Source organism: Aquarana catesbeiana, linkage group LG05, assembly GCF_042186555.1.
Source record: "Aquarana catesbeiana isolate 2022-GZ linkage group LG05, ASM4218655v1, whole genome shotgun sequence".
In the NCBI taxonomy this organism is placed as follows: Eukaryota; Metazoa; Chordata; class Amphibia; order Anura; family Ranidae; genus Aquarana; species Aquarana catesbeiana.
Genome location: NC_133328.1, coordinates 430,780,338 through 430,803,344, shown reverse-complemented (window position 1 = coordinate 430,803,344; position 23,007 = coordinate 430,780,338). Strand labels below are relative to the sequence as shown.

General features: G+C 41.8%; 1 protein-coding gene across 3 annotated transcripts in view; it reads right to left on the bottom strand.

Moving 5' to 3' along the window:
• Positions 1–23,007, bottom strand: part of FBXO15 (F-box protein 15) — a 304,133-nt gene that overhangs the window by 16,708 nt on the left and 264,418 nt on the right. For all 3 annotated transcript variants that reach the window (XM_073631257.1, XM_073631258.1, XM_073631259.1), the window contains exons 10-11: positions 10,459–10,583; positions 7,635–7,904 (exon numbers count right to left, since the gene is read on the bottom strand). In XM_073631257.1, the coding sequence (XP_073487358.1) occupies positions 7,635–7,904; positions 10,459–10,583 (395 nt within the window). The remainder of the gene's footprint in view (positions 1–7,634; positions 7,905–10,458; positions 10,584–23,007) is intronic.

The following is a 23,007-nucleotide window of genomic DNA, read 5'->3' as shown; positions in this document are numbered from 1 at the left end:
CATGTTGTTCCCTGTGCGCCTTAGAGTTGAAGGTGATGACTGGGTGCTCTTTTTTGAAGATCCTGAAAAAGTTCTTACCTGGCTGGAACGTTGAGGAGCTAATAGGAGAGCGGCTGACTAACTAGAAATGCTGTGAGTCTCATCATTGAGTATCTCCTATACTGGTGTCATATCGACATGCTTTTCGGTTTTCTGATTTTGGGGCAAGACGTGTTATGTCATGTTATTTGTATCCTGGACTATATCTGATCCCCCCAAACACTGTCGATACCCAGGACTTCCATCTGTTGGCTATAAGCCAAGTATCACTTTTTAGCCCACTTCTTTGGATATCACGAGTATCGCACCCTTTTCAATGGTCACCGGGGGAAAGATTTTACTTTTAGGGTCCTATTTTTACTTTTACTGTATTTCTTTAACTATTTATGATGTTATACACTCTGGAGACAATGCAGTCCTATAAGATGCATGTGACATGCAGCAAAGTTTCGTCCCCCCTACAGCTAAGAATAATAGTCATGCTTGTCAGGGTTGTTGCTGGGAAATTACTTCTGTTTTCTACATGCTCCACACAAGGTTTACAGTGCTGACACCTGTAGTTCTACTATTTTGGAGTTTAACCCAGCAACCCCCTATGATTATGTTGGCCATGATCTTTTTTTTTTTTCTTACCCACGGGTAACTTTTTTTTCTAGCTGACCTTTGTACTCTGTTTTGGGCTTATGCCCGCACCAGTTGGGGTAGGTGCAGGGCGGGGACTGTTCTTTTTTTGGTACAAAGCAATACGAATAGCTGGATATGGATACAGAAGATACAGACACATGTATTTAATAATTGTTATTCCGATGGATAGTCTCATTGTTCTTAAAGCGGTTGTATACCCTTTTGTTTTAATTTTAAAACAACGCTACGTAAGTACGCATGCGCTCTGAAGGCCCAGCTGAAGGCATGTCATTGCGGCTCCGGCCACTCAATTTATTACCATTGGGTAATACATTTAAAAGAGCGAACAAATGTCCTGGATGACTTAACTCCAATGTAAAAATGCATATAAAAGCAATGTAGAAGGCCTTCAAAAAATACAAAGTTAAAGGGGTTGTAAAGGTAAAAGTTTTTTCACCTTAATGCATTCTATGCATTAAGGTGAAAAAACATCCGACAATACCGCCCCCCCCAGCCCCCCGTTTTACTTACCTGACCCCTCGAAAGTCCCACGCTCGCTCCCCACATCCTCTTCGCCGCTCAGCCTGGCTGTTGATTGGCTAGAGTGGATGGATTGAAAGCAGCGCAGCCATTGGCTCGTGCTGCTGTCAATCACATCCAATGACACGGTGCGCCGGGGGGCGGGGCCGAGTGATACAGTGAGCGGCTATGGTCACTGGCTGTATCACGGGAGCGCGCCTGCAAGCACTCAACACCATGCGAGGGAGCTCGCATGAAAGTGTTGAGTCCTTGCGGGGGGGGGGAGCAGAGACAGGCGCCGAGGGACCCCAGAAGACCAGGTTCGGGCCACTCTGTGCAAAACGAGCTGCACAGTGGAGGTAAGTATAACATGTTTGTTATTTAAAAAAAAAAATTGCTTTAGTGATCCTTTAATGGGATCATCATCAGTATTCAGACTTTATAAGCAATGCAACAAGAAATGTAAGGGTGCATTTAGGGCGGCTAAGATAGAATGCGAAAGACACATAGTGGAGGAAAGCAAAAAGAATCCCAAAAAATTCTTTAACCACTTCCCGCCCGGCCTATAGCAGAATGACAGCCGGGAAGTGGTTCTGTTATGCTGACTGGGTGTCATATGACATCCAGCAGGATAACATGCCGGTGCACGCCTGGGGGGCGCGCAGCGCGACGTTCGCGAGTGCGGCGTGTCATTCTGACACCCCGCATCTCCGATCGTGATAAGAAGCCTCTGACAGAGGCTTCTTACCGCATGATCAGCTGTGACCAATCACAGCGTGAACCAGGAAGTGCCGGTAAACAGCATTGTTCGGTTTGCGCTGACAGGGAGAGACGATCGGAGCCAATCAGCACATTATCAGCACAGCCCCCTCAGATGTGCAAAAAAAACTACCAATCAATGCCCAGCATTGCCCCCTCAGATGTGCAAAAAAACACTACCAATCAATGCCCAGCATTCCCCCAATAAAAAAGCCTTACAGTGCCCATCACAGTGCCAATCAGTGCCCACCACAGTGCCAATCAGTGCCCAGCAGTAACACCTGTCAGTAGCACATCAGTACCTCATCATCAGTGCTGCCCATCAGTGCCACCTGTCAGTGCTGATCATGTCCCACCTATCAGTGCCCGTCACACCCGCCTGTCAGTGCCCATCAGTGCCGCCTGTCAGTGCCACCTATCAGTGCTGCATATCAGTACCGACTACTGGCGCCCATCAGTGTTGCATATCAGTGCCGCCTATCAGTGCCCATCAAGTCTACATATCAGTGCCTCCTCATCAGTGCCACCTTAAAAAAAAAAAAAAAAAACCCAGAGGTGATCAAATACCACCAAAAGAAAGCTCTATTTGTGAGAAGAAAATGATACAAATCTTGTTTGGGTACAGTGTTACATGACCACGCAATTGTCATTCAAAGTACAACAGCGCTGAAAGCTGAAAATTGTCCTGGGCAGGGGCGAAAGTGCCTGGTATTGAAGTGGTTAAGTATGTAAACAGTAAAAAGGGGAGGACAGATCATATCGGCCCCATAAAGAATGAGGAAGGTCATTTTGTTACAAAGGATGGGGAGATGGCAAAGGTTTTGAATTTATTCTTCTCCTCAGTCTTCACGAGGGAATCGGGGGGCTTCAGTAACCAAAATTGCAGTGTTTATCCTCATGACACATCACAGGAAGCACCTCCATGGTTAACAGAGGACAGAATTAAAATTAGACTTGGGAAACTTAACATTAATAAATCACCGGGACCAGATGGCTTGCACCCGAGGGTACGTAGGGAACTCAGTCAAGTAATTGCCAGACCATTGTACCTAATTTTTACTGACAGTCTACTGACTGAAATGGTACCAGCTGATTGGAGAAAAGCCAATGCAGCACCAAATATTTAAAAAGGGCCCAAAATACATCCTTGTGAATTACAGACCAGTTAGCCTAACATCAATAGTATGCAAGCTCTTGGGAGGGGATGATAAGGGACTATATACATGATTTTAGTAATGAGAATGGTATCATTAGCAGTAATCATCATAGATTCATGAAGAATCGTTCTTGCCAAACCAATCTATTAACCACTTAACCACTTCCGGACCACCCACTGTATATATATATAGGTCAACACTTTAAAGATGGATATCTTGGTAATGGCAGCAGCTGCTGCCATAACCGAGATATCCATCTCTTCAGTGGGCGGTCCGGTTTACAATAATGGTGGTCTCCGTTATTGGCAGCGGGAGAGGGCCCCCCTCCCGCCGCTCTCAAGCACCCTCCGCCGCTTACCAAAGCCATCGGTAGCGGCGGAGGCGATCGGGTCCTCTTGCTAGCTGGGTATGGATATGAGTGAGGGCAAGATGGCCCCTACCCGTCTCCATACCATACCTCTTAAAGGGACAAAGTCCAAATATGAGATCTGAGGTCTTTTTGACCCCAGATCTCATATTTAAGAGGACCTGTCATGCTTTTTTTCTATTACAAGGGATGTTTACATTTCTTGTAATAGGAATAAAAGTGACCCAATTTTTTTTTTTAACAGTTTTAAAATCAATAAAATATATAAGAAAAAAAAAACCTTTTTTAAAGCGCCCCGTCCGGACGAGCTCACACGCAGAAGCGAACGCATATGTGAGCAGTGCCCGCATATGAAAACGGTGTTCAATCCACACATGTGAGGTATCGCCGCGATCGTTAGAGCAATAATTCTAGCCCTAGACCTCCTCTGTAACTCAAAACATGCAACCTGTAGAATTTTTTAAACATCGCCTATGCAGATTTTTTAAGGGTAAAAGTTTGATGCCATTCCACGAGCGGGCGCAATTTTAAAGCGTGACATGTTGGGTATCAATTTACTCGGCATAACATTATCTTTCACAATATAAAAAAAAATTGAGCTAACTTTATGGTTGTCTTATTTTTTAATTCAAAAATATTTTCCAAAGAATTTTTTCCAAAAAAAGTGCACTTGTAAGACCGCTGCGCAAATACGCTGTGAAAAAAAGTATTGCAATGACCGCCATTTGATTCTCTATCGTGTTAGAAAAAAATGTATAATGTTTGGGGGTTCTAAGTAATTTTCTAGCAAAAAAACTTGTTTTTAACACAGAGTCTGAAAAACAGGCTCGGTCCTTAAGTGGTTAAGGACTGAGCTTCTTTCTGAGATTTAAAAACAGTTTTTTTTTCAAGAAAATTACTTAGAACCCCCAAACATTATATATTTTTTTTTCTAATACACTAGAGAATAAAATGGCGGTCGTTGAAATACTTTGTCACAGCATATTTGCGCAGTGGTCTTACAAACGCACATCATTTTTTGGAAAAAATACACTTTTTTAAAATAAAAAATAAGACAACAGTAAAGTTAGTGCAATTTTTTTTTATTATTTTGTGAAAAATAATGTTATGCCGAGTAAATTGATACCCAACATGTCATGCTTCAGAATGTCATGCGCCTGCTCGTGGAATGACGACAAACTTTTACCCTTAAAAATCTCCATAGGCAACGTTTAAAAAATTCTACAGGTTGCATGTTTTGAGTTACAGAGGTCTAGGGCTAGAATTATTGCTCTTGCTCCAATGATCGCAGTGATACCTCACGTGTGGTTTGAACACAGTTTTCATATGCGGGCACTGCTCACATATGCATTAGTTTCTGCACGCGAGCTTGGCGGGACAGGGCGCATTTAAACATTTTTTTTTTTCTTTTTCCACTGTTCTTTTAAAAAAATAATTGTGTCACTTTTATTCCAATTACAAGGAATGTAAACATCCCTTGTAATAGAAAAAAAAAGCATGACAGGACCTCTTAAATATGAGATCTGGGTTCAAAAAGACCTCAGATCTCATATTTACACTAAGATGCAAAAAAAAAAAAAAAAAATTAAATGTCATTTGAAAAAAAAAAAAAAGTCTCTTTAAGAGCTATGGGTGGAAATGACATTTTGATGTCCTTTCCGCCATGCAATGGTATGGAGACGGGTGGGGGCCATCTTCCCCTCACTCATCTTCATACCACACACGGAAGAGGACCCGATCACCTCCGCTGCTACTGAAGGGTCCGGTAAGCGGTGGAGGGCACCGGGGCACGGCGGGCCCCCTCCCGCCGCCGATATAAGTGATCTCACGGCAAATCCACCATAGAGACCAATTTTATCAGAAAGCAGATCGCCCACTGAAGAGGATACCAGGGTTATGGTAGATAGCTGCTGCCATAACAAAAGATATGGTCAGGGTTGGGTAGTGGGGTCCTCCAGGGTTCTGTGCTGGGACCAATCCTATTTAGTTTGTTCATAAATGGAGGATGGGGTAAACAGTTCAATCTCTGTATTCACACTAAGCTAAGCAGGGCAATAACTTCTCCGCAGGATGTGGAAATCTTGCAAAAAGATCTGAACAAATTAATGGGGTGGGCAACTACATGGCAAATGAGGTTTAAGGTAAAAAAATGTAAATAATGCATTTGGGTGGCAAAAATATGAATCCATTCAATACAGGGGGGGGGGGGGGGGACCTCTGGGGGAATCTAGGATGGAAAAGGACCTGGGGGTCCTAGTAGATGATAGGCGCAGCAATGGCATGCAATGTCAAGCTGCTGCTAACAAAGCAAACAGAATATTGGCAAGCATTAAAAAGGGGATTAACTCCAGAGATAAAACATTAATTCTCCCACTCTACGAGACTCTGGTCCAGCCGCACCTAGAGTATGCTGTCCAGATCTGGGCACCAGTCGTCAGGAAGGATGTACTGGAAATGGAGCGAGTACAAAGAAGGGCAACAAAGCTAATAAAGGGTCTGGAGGATGTCAGTTATGAGATAAGCACCTGAACGACCACAACATACAGGGATATACAATGTAATACTGACATATAATCACAAACATAGGTTGGACTTGTGTCTTTTTTTAACCTCACCTACTATGTAACTAGCTATAACATAATGTAGTGAGTGGAGACTGTATAGGGTTGCCACTCACAGGTGACCACCCAAAATAGCCCAGTAATGACGTGGACATTCAGACCGAGCTCATAGGCTGCAATACCGAAATCAACCATTGGGTAGGTCATAACTATGGACGTTTTCATTTTATTCCTACTAAAGTCGAGAGGTTCTGAAAATACCTATCTCTACTATTATACATGGCGACCCTATACAGTCTCCACTCATTACATTATATTATATCTATAGGTCTCCAAGACCAACAACAGATGATCTCATCTGTATACACCCCCCCCACGGTGCTGAGGTAGGTAAGATTCACATCTACCTCCTTCACATTACTATCATACCTCAGTATCACAAACCTCTACATGAAGCTAGCGTATTTCAAATGCTATACTAAGTATTCCTGATGCGGTCCATCAATACAAGCTATATTGAGTCACCGTAGCGTCGTGCAGCGAGTCAGGCTTGCACTGGTTCCAACACCAATACCTCCACTACCAATTTCACCCATATATTCTTCCTTACTCAAGTCATCCTTACCTTTACCATCATTACTACAACATGTACTGTCACTCATATGGCAGTTTTTTCATCTGAATCATTATGCATTTACCTCCAACGCAATTTTTTGTATTAATTTATGTATGGTTGGCTCTACATACATATGTGTGTGGGTCTATGTGTGTATATATCCATTTATACATGCATCGCACCACACCAAAGAAGGCACCTGCAGTGGTTCAGTTACAGGGGTCCACGTCTGCAACTATGTATGGTACCAACAATACTAATTCTTTTATGCATTTTTTCAGTTAAGCTACCGATGAGGCTATTTTTTATTGTACATATGCAAGGAAACCTGTGTATGTGTATCTTTTATATGTGTTTATGGTACATTTTATATATTGTTTATACTATATTTGTATATATATTTGCCATGTTCTTAACATTTGCACTAGTGTCTACAATTCTACCTCTATCTATATCTGTTTGGTGTCTGTTTAATTTAGAGCGCTGTGATGCAGAAGGAAAATTCCTACAGCAAAGTAGAATCCGCCCACAAAGCTATACCACCTATTTAGTGCTACACTACCCATCCAACCTTCCCTATCTATTTATACATATTTTAACACACAGATCAGATTTGGCTCTCCAGGGCTCTGATGAAAACGAAAACCCTCGAAACCCGTTAGAAAATAATTTGAGTATGCCTTGTATGGGTATCATCTTATATCAATCTACCAAGTGTTAACATTGTTTTTTTATCCATATTTACAAATACGTAGTATTTCTCTGTATATTCTCTCTCTGTTTGCAATAAACTCCTTTTTTAATGATTCATGCATCAGGTCACATGCCTTCCTTTTCCTTTCTTACAACTCTTTTACAGTTGTGTAATTTGCAAATATAAATTATTAGCGAAGCAAAATATGCATTCATTGGTGAAATTAACCAAGAAATGTACTAACTCTACTAAATTATGAAACAAAATGTTCACACACAACTAAATAAAAATAGCTTACTGTGTAGTGTGTTCCAAAGTAGCTGTTCACCTTTTCTGTGTTTAAAAGCAAGACCAAATTTATTATGACATACTCCTCTGTCTCGTTCATCCAGTTAAGTTCAGCATGCAACTTCCCTACTGAGTCTTTGTATTCCAAGTAAAAGCTTTGTCCCATGAAGTCATAAAGGGTCTCTGAGCATTTGCTTTCTTGTAGCTGTACTGGAGCACAGAAGCACCAGTATGGAGTTTCTAAGTCATCCAAAACAGTGACATCCATCATGAAACAGTTCTGTAGAAGAATAATATTTTCTGTAATAGTAGTATGTATTAGTACACATAACAAAAATAGGGTGGAAAAAGTTAAAGTTTGGTGCCAAGTAACTGTAAAAAAAGATATTAATTACCTAGACCTATGAATATTCTACATATGGATATTCAGCATTACCTAAAATATAACTAAAACCAAGAACAAAAATATAAAGATATTGCAGTATAACAGTTTTTTGATGTGGTGGCTGTTAGTAATACACTTATTGTTCCAGGGTGACAATGCCCATTCACCCTACTGTATTTGCTTTCAAAAATAGAGTTTAAGTTTATTTTAATTGTTCATTTTTATCAATTTACAAAATGTAAAGTGAGTGAGCAGAAGAAAAATTTAAATCAAATGAATATTTGGTTTGACTACCCTTTGGCTTCAAGTCAGAGCTTTTGTAGGATTAGATGCAGGTGTATGATTAACAATTATATCAAGCAGGTGCTAATGATCATCAATTTCATATATAGGCTGAAACACAGTCATTAACTGAAACAGAAACAGCTGTGTAGGAGACTTAAAAGTGGGTGAGGAAAAGCCAAACTGTGCTGAAGTTGGTGAAGACAGTTTCATGTCACAGGACACACACCATGGTGAGACTGAGCACAGCAACAAGACACAAGGTAGTTATACTGCATCAGCAAGGTCTCTCCCAGGCAAATCATACAAGACTGGGGTTTCAAAATGTGCTACTCAAGCTCTTTGAAGACGTACAAAGAAATGGGCAACGTTGAAGACCGTAGACGCAGTGGTCGGCCAAAGAAGCTTAATACAGTAGATGAAAGACACATCATGCTTACGCTTCCCTTTCGACATCAGAAAATGTTCAGCAAAGCCATCAGCACAGAACTGGTAGAAACCAGTGGAACCCAGGTACACTCATATACTGTCCTGAGAAGTGTGGCCAGAAGTCGTCTTCATGGAAAAATTGTGGCTATAAATCCATACCACTGACGTGGAAACAAGGCTAAGCTACTCAATTATGCAAATATATGAACTAAGGTGCAAAAAGATGGCAACAGGTGCTCTGGACTAATGAGTCAAAATTTGAAATGTTTGGCTAAGTCAAAATATCTTTTAACTTAATCGTACAGTAGAGGACACAGGAAATGTATTCATACACCATGAGGCGTCCCTAAGCAATAAATATAAAGAGCAACAACTAGGCAAACGGAACTGTGCTAATGGGCCCAAAGACCCAAGCTCAGAGCAGTGCCGCAAGAACCCTGTGGCCAAAAGCTGCATCTGCAGAATATTGGACATCCACCTAGTAAAATTTTGAGAAAGTATGAACAATGAAAGTACGAATTAAAATTAAGTAAAATTTGAGAAAGTATGAACCAGAAAATATGCTGGTGATCTTTTTGTGCTAGCAGCTCCACTGCCTAAGCACTCGCTAACTTTTATTATTAGTAAAAAAAATTAACCTTGCTTAGCGGGCTTTCGCCCTCTTCTCCAGATTCTGCTGAGGGGTTTAACCCTTCCTGGCTTCACCCTCTGGGATGGGCATACCCTTGTAAGGATTTTCCAAAACTGGGCTGTGCGCCATGCAGACCACAACTCTGGACCTGTAGAGCAGCCTACAGCTCACATTTGAACTACGTGCCAAGGGCAGTACCCACAACAGGTTTCAGTGCTGAAAGCAACATTAAAGGCTGACCCCAAGTTTTTCATGTGATGTGGCCCTGGTACATTCCCTCAAGGTTCTAATGATGCTAATGAGTAGTCAAAGAATCCATAAGCTGCAGAAAAGCAACAGTAGCTATGGTGCAGCCAAGTTTCAAAAGAAAGAAAGAACAAACGAACAAAAGAAAGAAAGAACAAAATAAAGAACGAAAGAAAGAACAAAAGAAAGAATGAAAAAAAGAAAAAACTTTCAGTGGATGCATATAACCCAGTTGTAGGGATTTAAAGAAATATGTGTCGTGTACTGTCAAATGCGGAAAAAACACCTTTTTATAGCTACTCTGAAAGCCACAATTAAACAATTCACAGTTTCAAATGCAAGTCTCACAAGGTGCACTTAGCTCTTCCTTCCTTGTGTAGGTCTTTCTCACAGGTGCAGCTAGAGTCATTGCTTAGATCTAGCCTTAGAAGTTCAGGTACATCTCCCTGCCCATTTTACATCCACTGCTGAGCATGACTTTTCTTAATTACAAACATAAAAATGCTTATTAAAACACCAGCTGTTTCAAAACAATAACTGCAATCATTGTTTAGGTAATAGCCTAATTATTTGAGCTATCGTAAATTTAAAAAGAAAAAACGTTATTACTGAATTTTATTTTTGAAACACCAAAATGTTCTCCATGATTGATCAATAAACGATTCACATTTACAATACACATGCATTACATTTTTTTTTTATCTGTAACTAGTATTCATAATTCAGAAAACAGAGTCATTATTTATCTGTCTATGTGATTTAAGACCTAGGATAAGAGCATTAGAAGAAATAATACATTTCTCTGAACAGATGGAGAGCCTGATAGATATGACAAGAGAAACATTTTAAAAAGATTTTTACCTGTATACTGCCACTAAATGTGATGGTTTCCCACACAAAATCTACTTTACCCACAAGAGGGGCATGCTGTCTGTTGTTTTTAAAACCTATGGCTGTAATTCTTACATTACCATTTCTTATATAATCTGCAAAACATAAAATAAATCCTGTTATCGATTTGTTTTTAAACTCACCAAGTAGTAACTTATGAAAGTAAACCAATTAGTATGCTACAACAGAATTGCTAAACCCTAATATGAAATGTGTCAAAGGTATCAAATAGACAAATTAAAAATCACAGTATGTACATAAGGAAAATTACGTAAACTTAAGCAACGTTAAAGAAGCCACACATGAGGCATAAACAGAAACAAAGTTTTACTTTTCACATTTTTTTTCTGGATAGAGTAGGGAAGGGATAAATCCCCTATCAGATTATTATTATTTTTTTTTTGCTGTCTATGTCCTGCTGGGGAACTTTCCCTTTACTTCCTGTCCGAGAAACGCAACAAAAAGTGAGAGGAAACCTCTCTGAAATTAAGTGAGATATTGTCACTAAAATTTTGCCCCCTATTGAAAGATTTCCCTTTACCTCTTGCTTGTGTCCCAATTAGACAATTTCCCTTCTATTACTTTTATGGGGACAACCCAAAATTTGTGACTTTTATTTACATTCCCTCTCAATTATAACTGGTACACAGAACAAATAGAACGGGTGAATCTTCCTAATAGGGGCACAGACAGCAATAAAAACCTAATGGGTGTTGTAATCCATCTCCACTCTGTCCAAAGCAAATTGCCTTTAGTTATATATCAACCACTTACCAGGCCGCCAGAGTGCATGTACTTGGCAGGACGGCAGCTGCAGGCTCAGTCACGTAATATATATATAAATATATATATATATATATATATATATATATACACAGTATCTCACAAAAGTGAGTGCACCCCTCACATTTCTGTAAATATTTTATTATATCTTTTCATGTGACAACACTGAAGATATTACACTTTGCTGCAAAGTAGTGAGTGTACAGCTTGTATAACAGTGTAAATTTGCTGTCCCCTCAAAATAACTCAACACACAGCCATTAATGTCTAAACCGCTGGCAACAAAAGTGAGTACACCCCCCAAGTGAAAATGTCCAAATTGGGACCAAAGTGTCAATATTTTGTGTGGCCACCATTATTTTCCAGCATTGCCTTAACCCTGTTGGGCATGGAGTTCACCAGAGCATCACAGGTTGCCACTGGATTCCTCTTCCACTCCTCCGTGACGACATCACGGAGCTGGTGGATGGTAGAGACCTTGTGCTCCTTCACCTTCCGTTTGAGGATGCCCCACAGATGCTCAATAGGGTTTAAGTCTGGAGACATGATTGGCCAGTCCATCACCTTTACCCTCAGCTTCTTTAGCAAGGCAGTGGTTGTTTTGGAAGTTTGTTTGGAGTCGTTATGTTGGAATACTGCCCTGCGGCCCAGTCTCCAAAGGGAGGGGATCATGCTCTGCTTGAATATGTCACAGTACATGTTGGCATTCATGGTTCACTCAATGAACTGTAGCTCCCCAGTGCCGGCAGCACTCATGAAGCCCCAGACCATGACACTCCCACCACCATGCTTGACTGTAGGCAGAACTCACTTGTCTCTGTACTCCTCACCTGGTTGCTGTGACACACGCTTGATACCATCTGAACGAAATAAGTTTATCTTGGCCTCATCAGACCACAGGACATGGTACCAGCAATCCATGTCCTTAGTCTGCTTGTCTTCAGCAAACTGTTTGAGGGCTTTCTTGTGCAAAATCTTTAGAAGAGGCTTCTTTCTGGGATGACAGCCATGCAGACCAATTTGATGCAGTGTGCGGAGTATGGTCTGAGCACTGACAGGCTGACCCCTCACCCCTTCAACCTCTGCAGCAATGCTGGCAGCACTCATACGTCTATTTCCCAAAGACAACCTCTGGATTTGACGCTGAGCACATGCACTCAACTTCTTTGGTCGACCATGGTGAGGCCTGTTCTGAGTGGAACCTGTCCTGTTAAACCGCTGTATGGTCTTGGCCACCGTGCTGCAGCTCAGTTTCAGGGTCTTAGAAATCTTCTTATAGCCTAGGCCATCTTTATGTAGAGCAAAAATTGTTTTTTTTCAGATCCTCAGAGAGTTCTTTGCCATGAGGTGCCATGTTGAACTTCCATTCGACCAGTATGAGAGAGTGAGAGCGATAACACCAAATTTAACACACCCACTCCCCATTCACACCTGAGACCTGGTAACACTAATGAGTCACATGACACCAGGGAGGGAAAATGGCTAACTGGGCCCAATTTGGACATTTTCACTTAGGGGTGTACTCACTTTTGTTGCCAGCAGTTTAGACATTAATGGCTGTGTGTTGAGTTATTTTGAGGGGACAGCAAATTTACACTGTTATACAAGCTGTACACTCATTACTTTACATTGTAGCAAAGTGTAATTTCTTCAGTGTTGTCACATGAAAAGATATAATAAAATATTTACACAACTGTGAGGGGTGTACTCACTTTTGTGAGATACTGTGTGTATATATATATATATTATGGTCATGAATGGCTTTCCATTCACGAACATCTTGCTTGTGATCTGTGATTGGCCCAAAGCAATCACATGGTACCTGGCTACATGTACCATGTGATTAACTGTAGCCAATCACAGATCACAACCATAAGCAAGCTGTTTGTGAATGGGAAACCCATTCATGACAGCTAAAACTATTGCTTATACAGTGATCACTCAGCATACTCTGATGATAGGATGTAAAAAAAAAAAAAAAAAAAAAAAAGGACAAAAAAAAAAAAAAATGAAATAAAATATTTATGTATTTATTTTTTTACATACTGTCACCAGTCCCTAATCACCGCCACACCAGTCATATGATGATGCTGTAACTGCACTGTTGACAGTATGTAAAAAAAAAATGTGAAAAGACACTTTTTTTAAATTTCATAATTTTCCCAATAATTGTGATAAAAAAATTACAACTTCAAAAAAACTCCCCATGCCTCTTACTAAATACCTTGAACTGTACCTTTCAAAAGGGGTAATTTGGGGGTATTAGTACTGTCCTAGCATGTTAAGGGCCTAAAGAAATGATTCAAAACATATACCGTAGTTTGTAGATGCTATAACTTGTACACAAACCAATTAATATACACTTATTGGGATTTTTTTACTAAAGACATGTAGCAGAATACACTTTTGCCTAAATGTATGAAGAAATTTGATTTTATTGGATATGTCTTCTAACAGAAAGCAGGAAATATTGTTTTGTTTCTTTCTCAAAGTTTTCAATATTTTTTCACTTATATAATAAAAAATAAAAAAAACCCAGTGGTGATCAATACCACCAAAGAAAGCTCTATTTGGGTGAAAAAAAATTATATATAAATTTCATTTGCATACAGCGGTGTTGCATGACCGAGCAATTACCAGTTAAAGTAGTACCGTGCTGAATAGCAAAAAACGCCCTACTCGTGAAGGGGATAAAACCTTCTGAAGTTTAAGTGGTTAATTTACAATTTAATATTTTTACTATTTACATCTTTGGCTTCTGTTTAAGTTTCTGGAAGCTGTGGACACCATTCTATCTGAAAGGGTGTTGAAAGGGTATTGCACTTGGAATCACAGATCTATACGTGTCACAGAAAACACCCAAGTAATGAACAGGATCCTTTTTCTTAGAAATGAAGCGAAGAAAAGGAACAGTCAGGCTTTCCTTTGTGATAAAGCATAATCCAAAAATTTTTTTTTTTTAAATTGGCTTTAAAGCCCATCTCATTGCATAAACAACCCCCCTTCCATCCTTACCTCCTACCCAAGTTTTACAAGCTAGTAAACCACCAATGTTTAAATTTTAGCGTGTCAAGACAAAAAACAAAAAAAAACGAATTCACACATTTTTTAAATACATGTACATTTCTCCATGTTTTATCCCTTTAGCTACTTAACCCCCAGGCCAATATTAACATTGTCATGTAAAAATCAGCATTTCTTTGCTAGAAAATTACTTCAAACCCCCTAACATTATATATTTTTTAGGCAGAGGCCCTAGAGCAGTGGTTCTAAACTCCTGTCCTCAGGACCCACTAACAGGTCAGGTTTGCAAGATAACTGAAATACATCACAGGTGATATCATTTGCTGCCTAGTGATTGCTGTATTCTAGTCTGCATCCCCTCAAGGTAATAATTAAATTCTGTCCTGTTAGTGGGTCCTGAGGACAGGAGTTGAGAACCACTGCCCTAGAGCAAGGTTAGGCAACCTTTGAGAGGTGGAGAGCTACCATGAAAACATGGAAGATATCAAAGATCACCGGGGTGCGGCAGCTCTTTTTTTTTTTTAAGATAACTATCAAGCCCCCAAAGGTCAGTGTACATAGGTCAGTAGTATATAGGGCAGTGTACAGAGGTCAGTAGCATGCAGGGCAGTGTACAGAGGTCAGTAGTAGGCAGGGCAATGTACAGAGGTCAGTAAGATGTAGGGCAGTGCACAGATGTCAGTAGGATATAGGCCAGTGAAATAAATAGGGGGTGGTTTTGTATTTCCCCTATTTATTATAAATATGTATTTTCTTGTCTATTCCTATAGTTAGCTATTCTATCAAAGCTCTGATAAGTTTAATGGTGGGCATATAACAACAATGTTGGCTATAGAAATAAACATGATGCTCAAATAAGCAAAGGTCCCATTTATTTACAAAGAAAACAAAAATGCTAACATAAAACACTTAATATTAAAGCGCATATAAAACAAAAAGGACATAGATGATACTTTGCGTAAGGTTGTCCTCGGTATTCGGTGTCTTTCGGCTGGGCTCAATGGGAAAAGAGCCTCATCATTTGCCCTCACTTTTTAAAGCGCACTCAGACACAACCCATGCAAACACCCTTTGCCTGCCCGTGTAGTCCTCTGTCCAATGAGAAGCTTTAAGAGGCTACTCTTCCTAATCACCAGGAAGTACATTATTCCCCCAAATATCTTCCAGGAAGCATGCTGTTGTCTCCACCAGGTGGCATTGCTATATCACCATCAAACTTTTTGACTTAGGTCAGCATTCCAGCAACAGCTGGCCTTTTGATGTTTAGATTGCAGGCAAGGCAATTAGGCACTATAATCTTCCCATCACCAGGTGATCTGAAGAACTCTCCTATTCCCATACCCCACCACCATGGGGTATGTATTGCTTCTTTTTCCAGATGAAAATTCTAATAAGCACTCTTCAGTTGCATACACCCTGCTGGGTAAACCTGCTTTACTGGCATCTCAGGCTACTCCCCACACACACAGTATCCAGGCTTAGGTTTCAACAGTCCAGAAATATCTTGTTGCCTTCCAACAGGCAGCAGACAGAAATCATACAGGAGGGCACAGCACAGGGGGGGGGGGGGGGGTGTCTGGAGGGCACGGCACAGGGGGGTTGTCTGGAGGGCACGGAACGGGGGGGGGGTGGTCTGGAGGGCACGGCACAGGGGGGTGGTCTGGAGGGCATGGCAAAGGGGGGGTCTGGAAAACATGGCACAGGAGGGGGGTCTGGAGGGCATGGCACAGGAGGGGGTCTGGAAGGCACAACACGGGGGGGGTCTAGAGTATAGAGAATAAATGACACTGGCAGTGAAGAGGTTAACCACTAGGGGGCGGGGAGGGGTTAAATCAGTACTAGGGAGTGTTTTCTAACTGTAGGGGCTGTGTGTGTCACTACACTGATCTCTGCTCCGATGACAGGGAGCAGAGAATCAGTGACATTGTCACTAGGCAGAACGGGGAGATGCTGTTTACATCAGCATCTCCCCATTCGTCCTCTCCGTGAGGCGATCATCGGAATCCCAGCGGTGATGGAGTCTGCGGGCCCCGCGACCCAACTCACGGAGCTTGCAGCGCGCACACGGCGGCAAATTCAAAGTAACGTACAGGTACGTTGCTTTGCGCAGCCGTGCCATTCTGCCGACGTAAATGTACAGGAGCCGGTCGGGAACCGGTTAAATTATCCATAGGCGACACTTTAAAGTTTAAAGAGTTACCAGTTAAGAGCTACTCTGGGGGTCTGGTGGTAGAATTATTGTTCTCACTCTAACGTTTGTGGTGATACTTCACATGTGTGGTAAGATTGCCATTTACATATGCATACAGAATTGATGCGTGTATTCACCTTTAACAAAAAATATGTAAAAAAGTTGCGCTACTAGTGAAACACAAAAAAGCAGCTAGCATCAACAATGTGACTGATTGTGTATACAAATAAAAAATAAAAAATGCAGCGCTTAGGGAATACAAAAACCCCCAGGGGCACCCTAGGAGTAAGCATTCAAAGGTTGAACAATAAGTGATACAAAATATGATGGTGTGCGCAAATATAGAATAAAAGTGACGAGTGCAAATAAATAAATAAATTCATAGATAAACTCGTGTATGCATAACACACACACAAAGGCTGAAGGTGCAAGTGAACATAAGGCACAAGATATCCAAAAGGGAAAAAAGTCTATAATGGACAAAAGCATATCCAAGAACGCCTCTAGGTGATGTTAGTGATGACAAAATGTGAAAAACACGGCTTCTCCATACAGCGATCACAGGTGTACATCAAAAACAATAGAGGGAATGGCTACTCTTACTCCAAAACGTGGACGCACACACGCCAGCGGCTGTGGGTCAGTTAAGCATAAGGCAATCGTTTCCACTGGATCTCCAACTAGGACCTTTGCGGTAGGATGGTGTATACCTGCGTCTGCATTGAGGGATCAATGGTAAATGTTTTCACAGCAGAGACTCAGGCTGACCGGAGTTTGTAGTCATCAAACCGAAATCCAAACGACAACACAAAACATGGTAGAAAAAGGACAAAAAAGGCCTCCACATAGTGCAGATGAATCCAAGGTAAAAAAAAATTATTCAATAAAAACCACAGATAAAAAGTGTACAAACCATCAATCAAGATGTGTACATGGAGTGATCACAAAAAATAAAAGGAATAGCATGGTATAGAGGGCGCAACAGGCTATGTACCCGTGTATTCACCTTTGCCCGCGAGCATGAAGGATGGGGGTGCTTTAAAATAAAAAAAAGGCAGTCTGTAAAAATAATAAAATGTAAAAAATGGAAACATGTTTATTGTTTTCACAGGGAATCAACAACATCCCTTGTGATAACATGGGTCATTACAGGTACTCTTTATGGAGAGACCTGGGTTCTATTAGAACCCAGATCTTAACTCTGGCCTCCAAAGATCAAGATCGGTTTGATTTGCTACTTCAGTCGGTAATGGCTTGTAAAAAAAAGAAACCAAAACCGGAAGTGACGAAATCCTGTCGTCACACAGTGGGAGGAACATCAGTTCCTTTCACTGTGTCTGGGGAAGCCGATACCACCGGCCGCACCTCTAGGCGGTTCCCCCCTTCCGCCACCTGTGCAAGTAATCCTGTGGCTTTTGCATGGCGTCTTGGCCGACCAATTCTTTAACCACAGTACCCTGCGCATATGGATTGAGAGTAGCGCAAAACAAAACATCTGCTGAATTGAGCCTGTTAATGCATCTACCGCAAAACATAAGGTGCAAGGAAGTTCTGATAGTTCGTCAGAAACTTCCTCTGGAACAGGCAGGTTCCTGACCAATTTCTTAAAACGGTCCTTCAATGCCTGACAAATACCAATAGCTGCCACTGCCAGTTGTACTGCTGACCCAGCTACTGAAAAAGAAGCCTTTAGTAAGGATTCCAACTTTTTATCTGCCGGATCCTTAAATCCCTGGGCATTATCCACTGGGCAGGTCAGACTTTTATTCACTGAAGAAATGGCAGCATCAACCAAAGGTGTATCCCACTTCTTCCTGAATTTTTCCTCCATAGGATATAAAAAAGAAAACCTTTTAGGAGGCAAGTATGTCCTGTCCGGGTGGTCCCAGTCAGCGTAAATTACCTGTTCCAATAAAGGATGCAAAGGAAATGCCCTGTACCGGAGGTAATTTAAATCCAGCTCTTACCATCTCGGTGAAGGATTGGATAAACAACTTTTGGAATTGGGAAGCTGAAATTGGTTCTTCAGAACCTGAATCCTCAGCTGAGGACTGTTCAGCCTCCCCTTCCTCTTTGTCTTTAATGGCCTCCTCCTCCAAATCCTCTGCCCATTCTGGATTTAAACCACAGAGACCCATGCCAACCGGGTCCTGGTACTCAAGTGTTTCATCACTGGGAACAGGCTCAGGGGAGGGAGATCTATGACGTTTCTTCCCTTCCTGTGTTACTGTAGCAAACATACCTGCTATTTTGCCTTCAAGGCCAGCAAGGGCTGATGCTAAATCATCCATAGTAACATAGGCTGAAGCAGGGATATTGGTAGTGGCCACTATGCCTGACAATTGTAATGGCTCAACCAGGCCAAATGCTGCAGGTCTTTCGGGGGAGACTGATGCTGTAGCAACCTGAGGTTGATCTCCTGTTTTTGAAGGAGTACTTTTAACCCCAGGACTTGCTCTGCTCCCCACACTTCGTTTCCTGGAAGACATCGCTTACAAGTTTGAGGAAAAAAAGGCACTCCCTCTGAGTTATCTAGCTGGGCCCAGCGCACAGCCGCCACCACAGCTTTACCAGCCTTCAACTTGTTGCAAATGTCCAATTTCAAAATCCCCAGACCTCTGTGTCCCACCGCATACGAGGACCTGCAGAGATTAATTGACTAGCAGCAATGACATGTCGGAGCGTACCTCCGTTTATTCCGTGCGCCGCCCAGTGACGCACGCATGGCCGTGCTTCTACGGCGCATGCGCACCCTGTACGACACACGCGCGCACACACAGGCACGCCGTCCTGGCACGCGCGCAGCACCCGCCGCCATGTGCGGGAGATACAAACATAAGCTGCATCTGTCAGCTTGCTCTGTAACAGAACCACCTGCAATGAGACACGGGGCTTATATAAGGCATTCATACTGGAAACCACAGAAAACTGATAGGCCTCCCAGAGGGAGTACTCACCAGTCCTCGCTGCAGGACCCGATACAGGCCCAATCGTCCCCCATCACGGTGGGGAGCGCCTCTGAGAATCTTCAGGGACCGGGTCCCCCATTTGTATGGGGTCCACACCCCCGGACCTGTAAAGCACCCTTTTGGTTCCCTTGGGCAAATGAAGACCAGGGATACCATGTAACAAGGGTCCAGCGCCTAAAAGGACACATTACAAGCAAAACCTCATTCTTGAACCAAGGCTCGGGTACCATCCACTTTAGCTTTTAATGCCATCCGAATGGATCCGATATAACATCCTCACTGGGACATTATTGAAGAAAATTTGAAGAGCTTCCACAGCCGTGACCATCACCTTCAAGACACTGGCAAAAAACTAAAGGTACTTCCTGTATGGGAGGGGTTATATGGGAGGAACCTTCTTACTATTGGTTGCCAGTGTCCAATCACCTAATGGGGCGTACACACGGTCGGACTTTTCAGCTACAAAAGTCCGACAGCCTGTCCGACAGACTTTCGACGGACTTTCGACGGACTTGCGGCGGACTTTCTAACGAACAGACTTGCCTACACACGATCACACAAAAGTCAGTCGAATTCTTACGTGATGACGTACACCGGACTAAAATAAGGAAGTTGATAGCCAGTAGCCAATAGCTGCCCTAGCGTGGGTTTTTGTCCGTCAGACTAGCATACAGACGAGCGGATTTTTCGACCGGACTCGAGTCCGTCGGAAAGATTTGAAGCATGTTTCAAATCTAAAGTCCGTCGGATTTGAGGCTGAAAATGTCCGTTGAAAGTCCGGAGAAGCCCACACACGATCGGATTACCAGCCAGCTTTAGTCCGTCAGCGTCCGTTGGACTTTTGTAGACGAAAAGTCCGACCGTGTGTACGCGGCATAAAGGTAGCATATAACCCAGATAGTCATTACTATGGTGCTCTGTGTCCCGTGATGTACGATATAGAAATAGGGGTTGATTTACTAAACTCATATTGACTGTTTAGTTTGCAAAGGAATTTTTCCTTAGCTTAGTCAATGCCGTGAAAACTCACTTAGCAAAAAATGCCAAATCGCTTTCAAGGGAAAAAAAAAGCGGAAAAAAAAAAAAATAGATATTTTGATGCAGGACGCAAATGTCAAAAACTTTGCTGGAACATCCTCCGGTGAATTCCTATAACCCTGCCCACTCCGTGAGACTCCATTTTTTAGCAAGCAATAAGGAGAGAAAAGAAAAATGGACCTGTGTCCTGATTGTACTCCTAGATATGAAATTTACAGAAACAAAAATTTCTTACATCTTAAATCGTACAGTACAGGAAAAAAGAATTTATTCTTAGAACATTTGAAATCCCAAGCAATAATTTAAGGGGAGGGCAACAAAATGGCTAAAACAGCAGCAACAAGCCCAAGAGAAGAAAACAAGAAACGTCACTGGACCTGAACAACTGGCAGCAGTGGCTCCTTGCAACCAAAGCACACAACAGCAGAGGCTCAAACAGCCACCTGGCAAACAGTTTGGAAAAGAGAATCAGGTGGTAGCCCTGCAACTTGTGAGAAGGACAAATGCTAGATGCTGTTAAAAGCCCAAGAACCTGGACATTTCTGGGGAAATGGATTTAGGTAGGGAAGGAGACACTCAATCCTCGAGGGCAGAAGCCCTGAAAAAGAAAAAAAAAAGGTAAACTGACCACCCAGCCGGATGGAAGAGAAGGAAGAAAACCCCATAGAGGAACAATCTTTTAAGGAAGGAGCAGAGGGATCAGTTCCCAAGGCAAAACAAGGCAGGTGAAAATCCTGACCCACCCATAAGGTAACTTGTAAATTCTTTCATATGCCTTCAGGCTGGACGTGGGGAGGGAGAATGAAAGTCCAACAGAGTCAGAATTAAGTGTACCATCAAAGCAAGAAAAAACTACTTTCAGAGTACTTGGTCAACATGCAACATTGTGCTTTCTGCAAATGCAACACTATAGTAAATCTTGCTCTCATTTGGGTTATATCCTCTACTACTGTTCTATGAGGAAAAGACTCACATTCTCAGTGACGCAACCCCCATGGCCTTCAACTGTACACCAACTCAATTGGGAAATCCTGGCGGATGCATGGGGTACTTCTTTGATTGCAAATGCGAGTGCAGGGAGTAAGCAGTCCCAATCTCTTCCATCTTTTTTTGTACAACCCTTTGAGAATACATTTTAAGATCTTATCAAACCTTTCAACCAGCCCATCTACCTGCAGGTGATGGACTGAGGTATGCAGTTGTTTATTTGGAACAACCTGCAAACTTCTGACATCACATTTGACGTGGACACACAGTCTTTCCTTAGGGAACCCAGTCCTTGAGAACATGTTGAATAATTCTCTAGCAATTGCCTTTGGGGGGGTTTTCCCCCCAAGGGGGTTTTTCCTTGAAGGGACTACTAAAGGAATACTCCCACGCTATCACTGGAAATGATGATAAACAGAACAACTGCTACAAACGCTGATAGGTGAATCCATGACCAGTGATATGTAAAGGCCCCTTAGTGAAATCCGTTGGGGGATACCAATACATCCTATTGTTACTCGATTGTGCCACAAGGTATCCAGAGGTGGTGCTGCGCTGTTGTATAAGTGTTAAATGTAAATAAAATCAAGGAATAAGCTTCAATCGTGAATAATGAAAAATAATAAACCAAATGGCAACACAAACCAAAAGTGCAACTGGGTGACTCTATTCCTTCAATAATGCAAACTCCTCACAGGGATGTATATGATATATTGAAACAGTCTGTAGCAAAAACATCCCATGCATAACATACAAAAGAATAATCAATCAGTGCTTAAGTGAATAATCGAACAGTGCCATGGCTGTTGCATATATAACACAGTGAAACAAAAAATAGTGAAAAAAAAATCCTATAAGTCTTTAAAAAGTCCTAAAAATGCTCTGGTGGGATAAGTAAAAGTGCCAATTTAGGAGATTACATTGTCCAAGCTAACAAGATAGGTCATTTGTCAATAAAGGCTACAAGAGCAAGTTCATAGAAGAGAGAATAACAGAGGTAGCTGAGATGGATAGAACCAAATTAGTTAGGGACAATACACAATTGGATCATCAACCTGACCTAGTACCCATTATCCTGGATTACAACATCCATTATAGGAAGATAGAGAAGATACAACAACGGCTTTGGCATATATTACAAGCAGATAGACATCTCCAGAATGCATTACCCAAGAAGCCCAAATTTATTTATAAAAGAGCACCCACCATCCAGGATAGAGTGGTGAGGAATGTACTGGATCCAACCAAAAAAGGATTTACATTCTTTGCAGGGAAGGGTTTCTATCCCTGCAAAAGATGCTTTGCATGTACACAAACTAAATGCCCCAACAAAAAGCTATTCAATTTTAAATCTACAAGTACTGGTACTGCATATGATGTGAGAGACTTTATATGCTGCAATACAGAGGGGGTGGTTTATGCCCTAGAATGCAGCCGTGGATTGCAATACATTGGACGTACTAAGAGACTTCTAAGAATATGCATCAAAGAGCATGTACAAAATATTTTAAAAGGATACGTCAAACA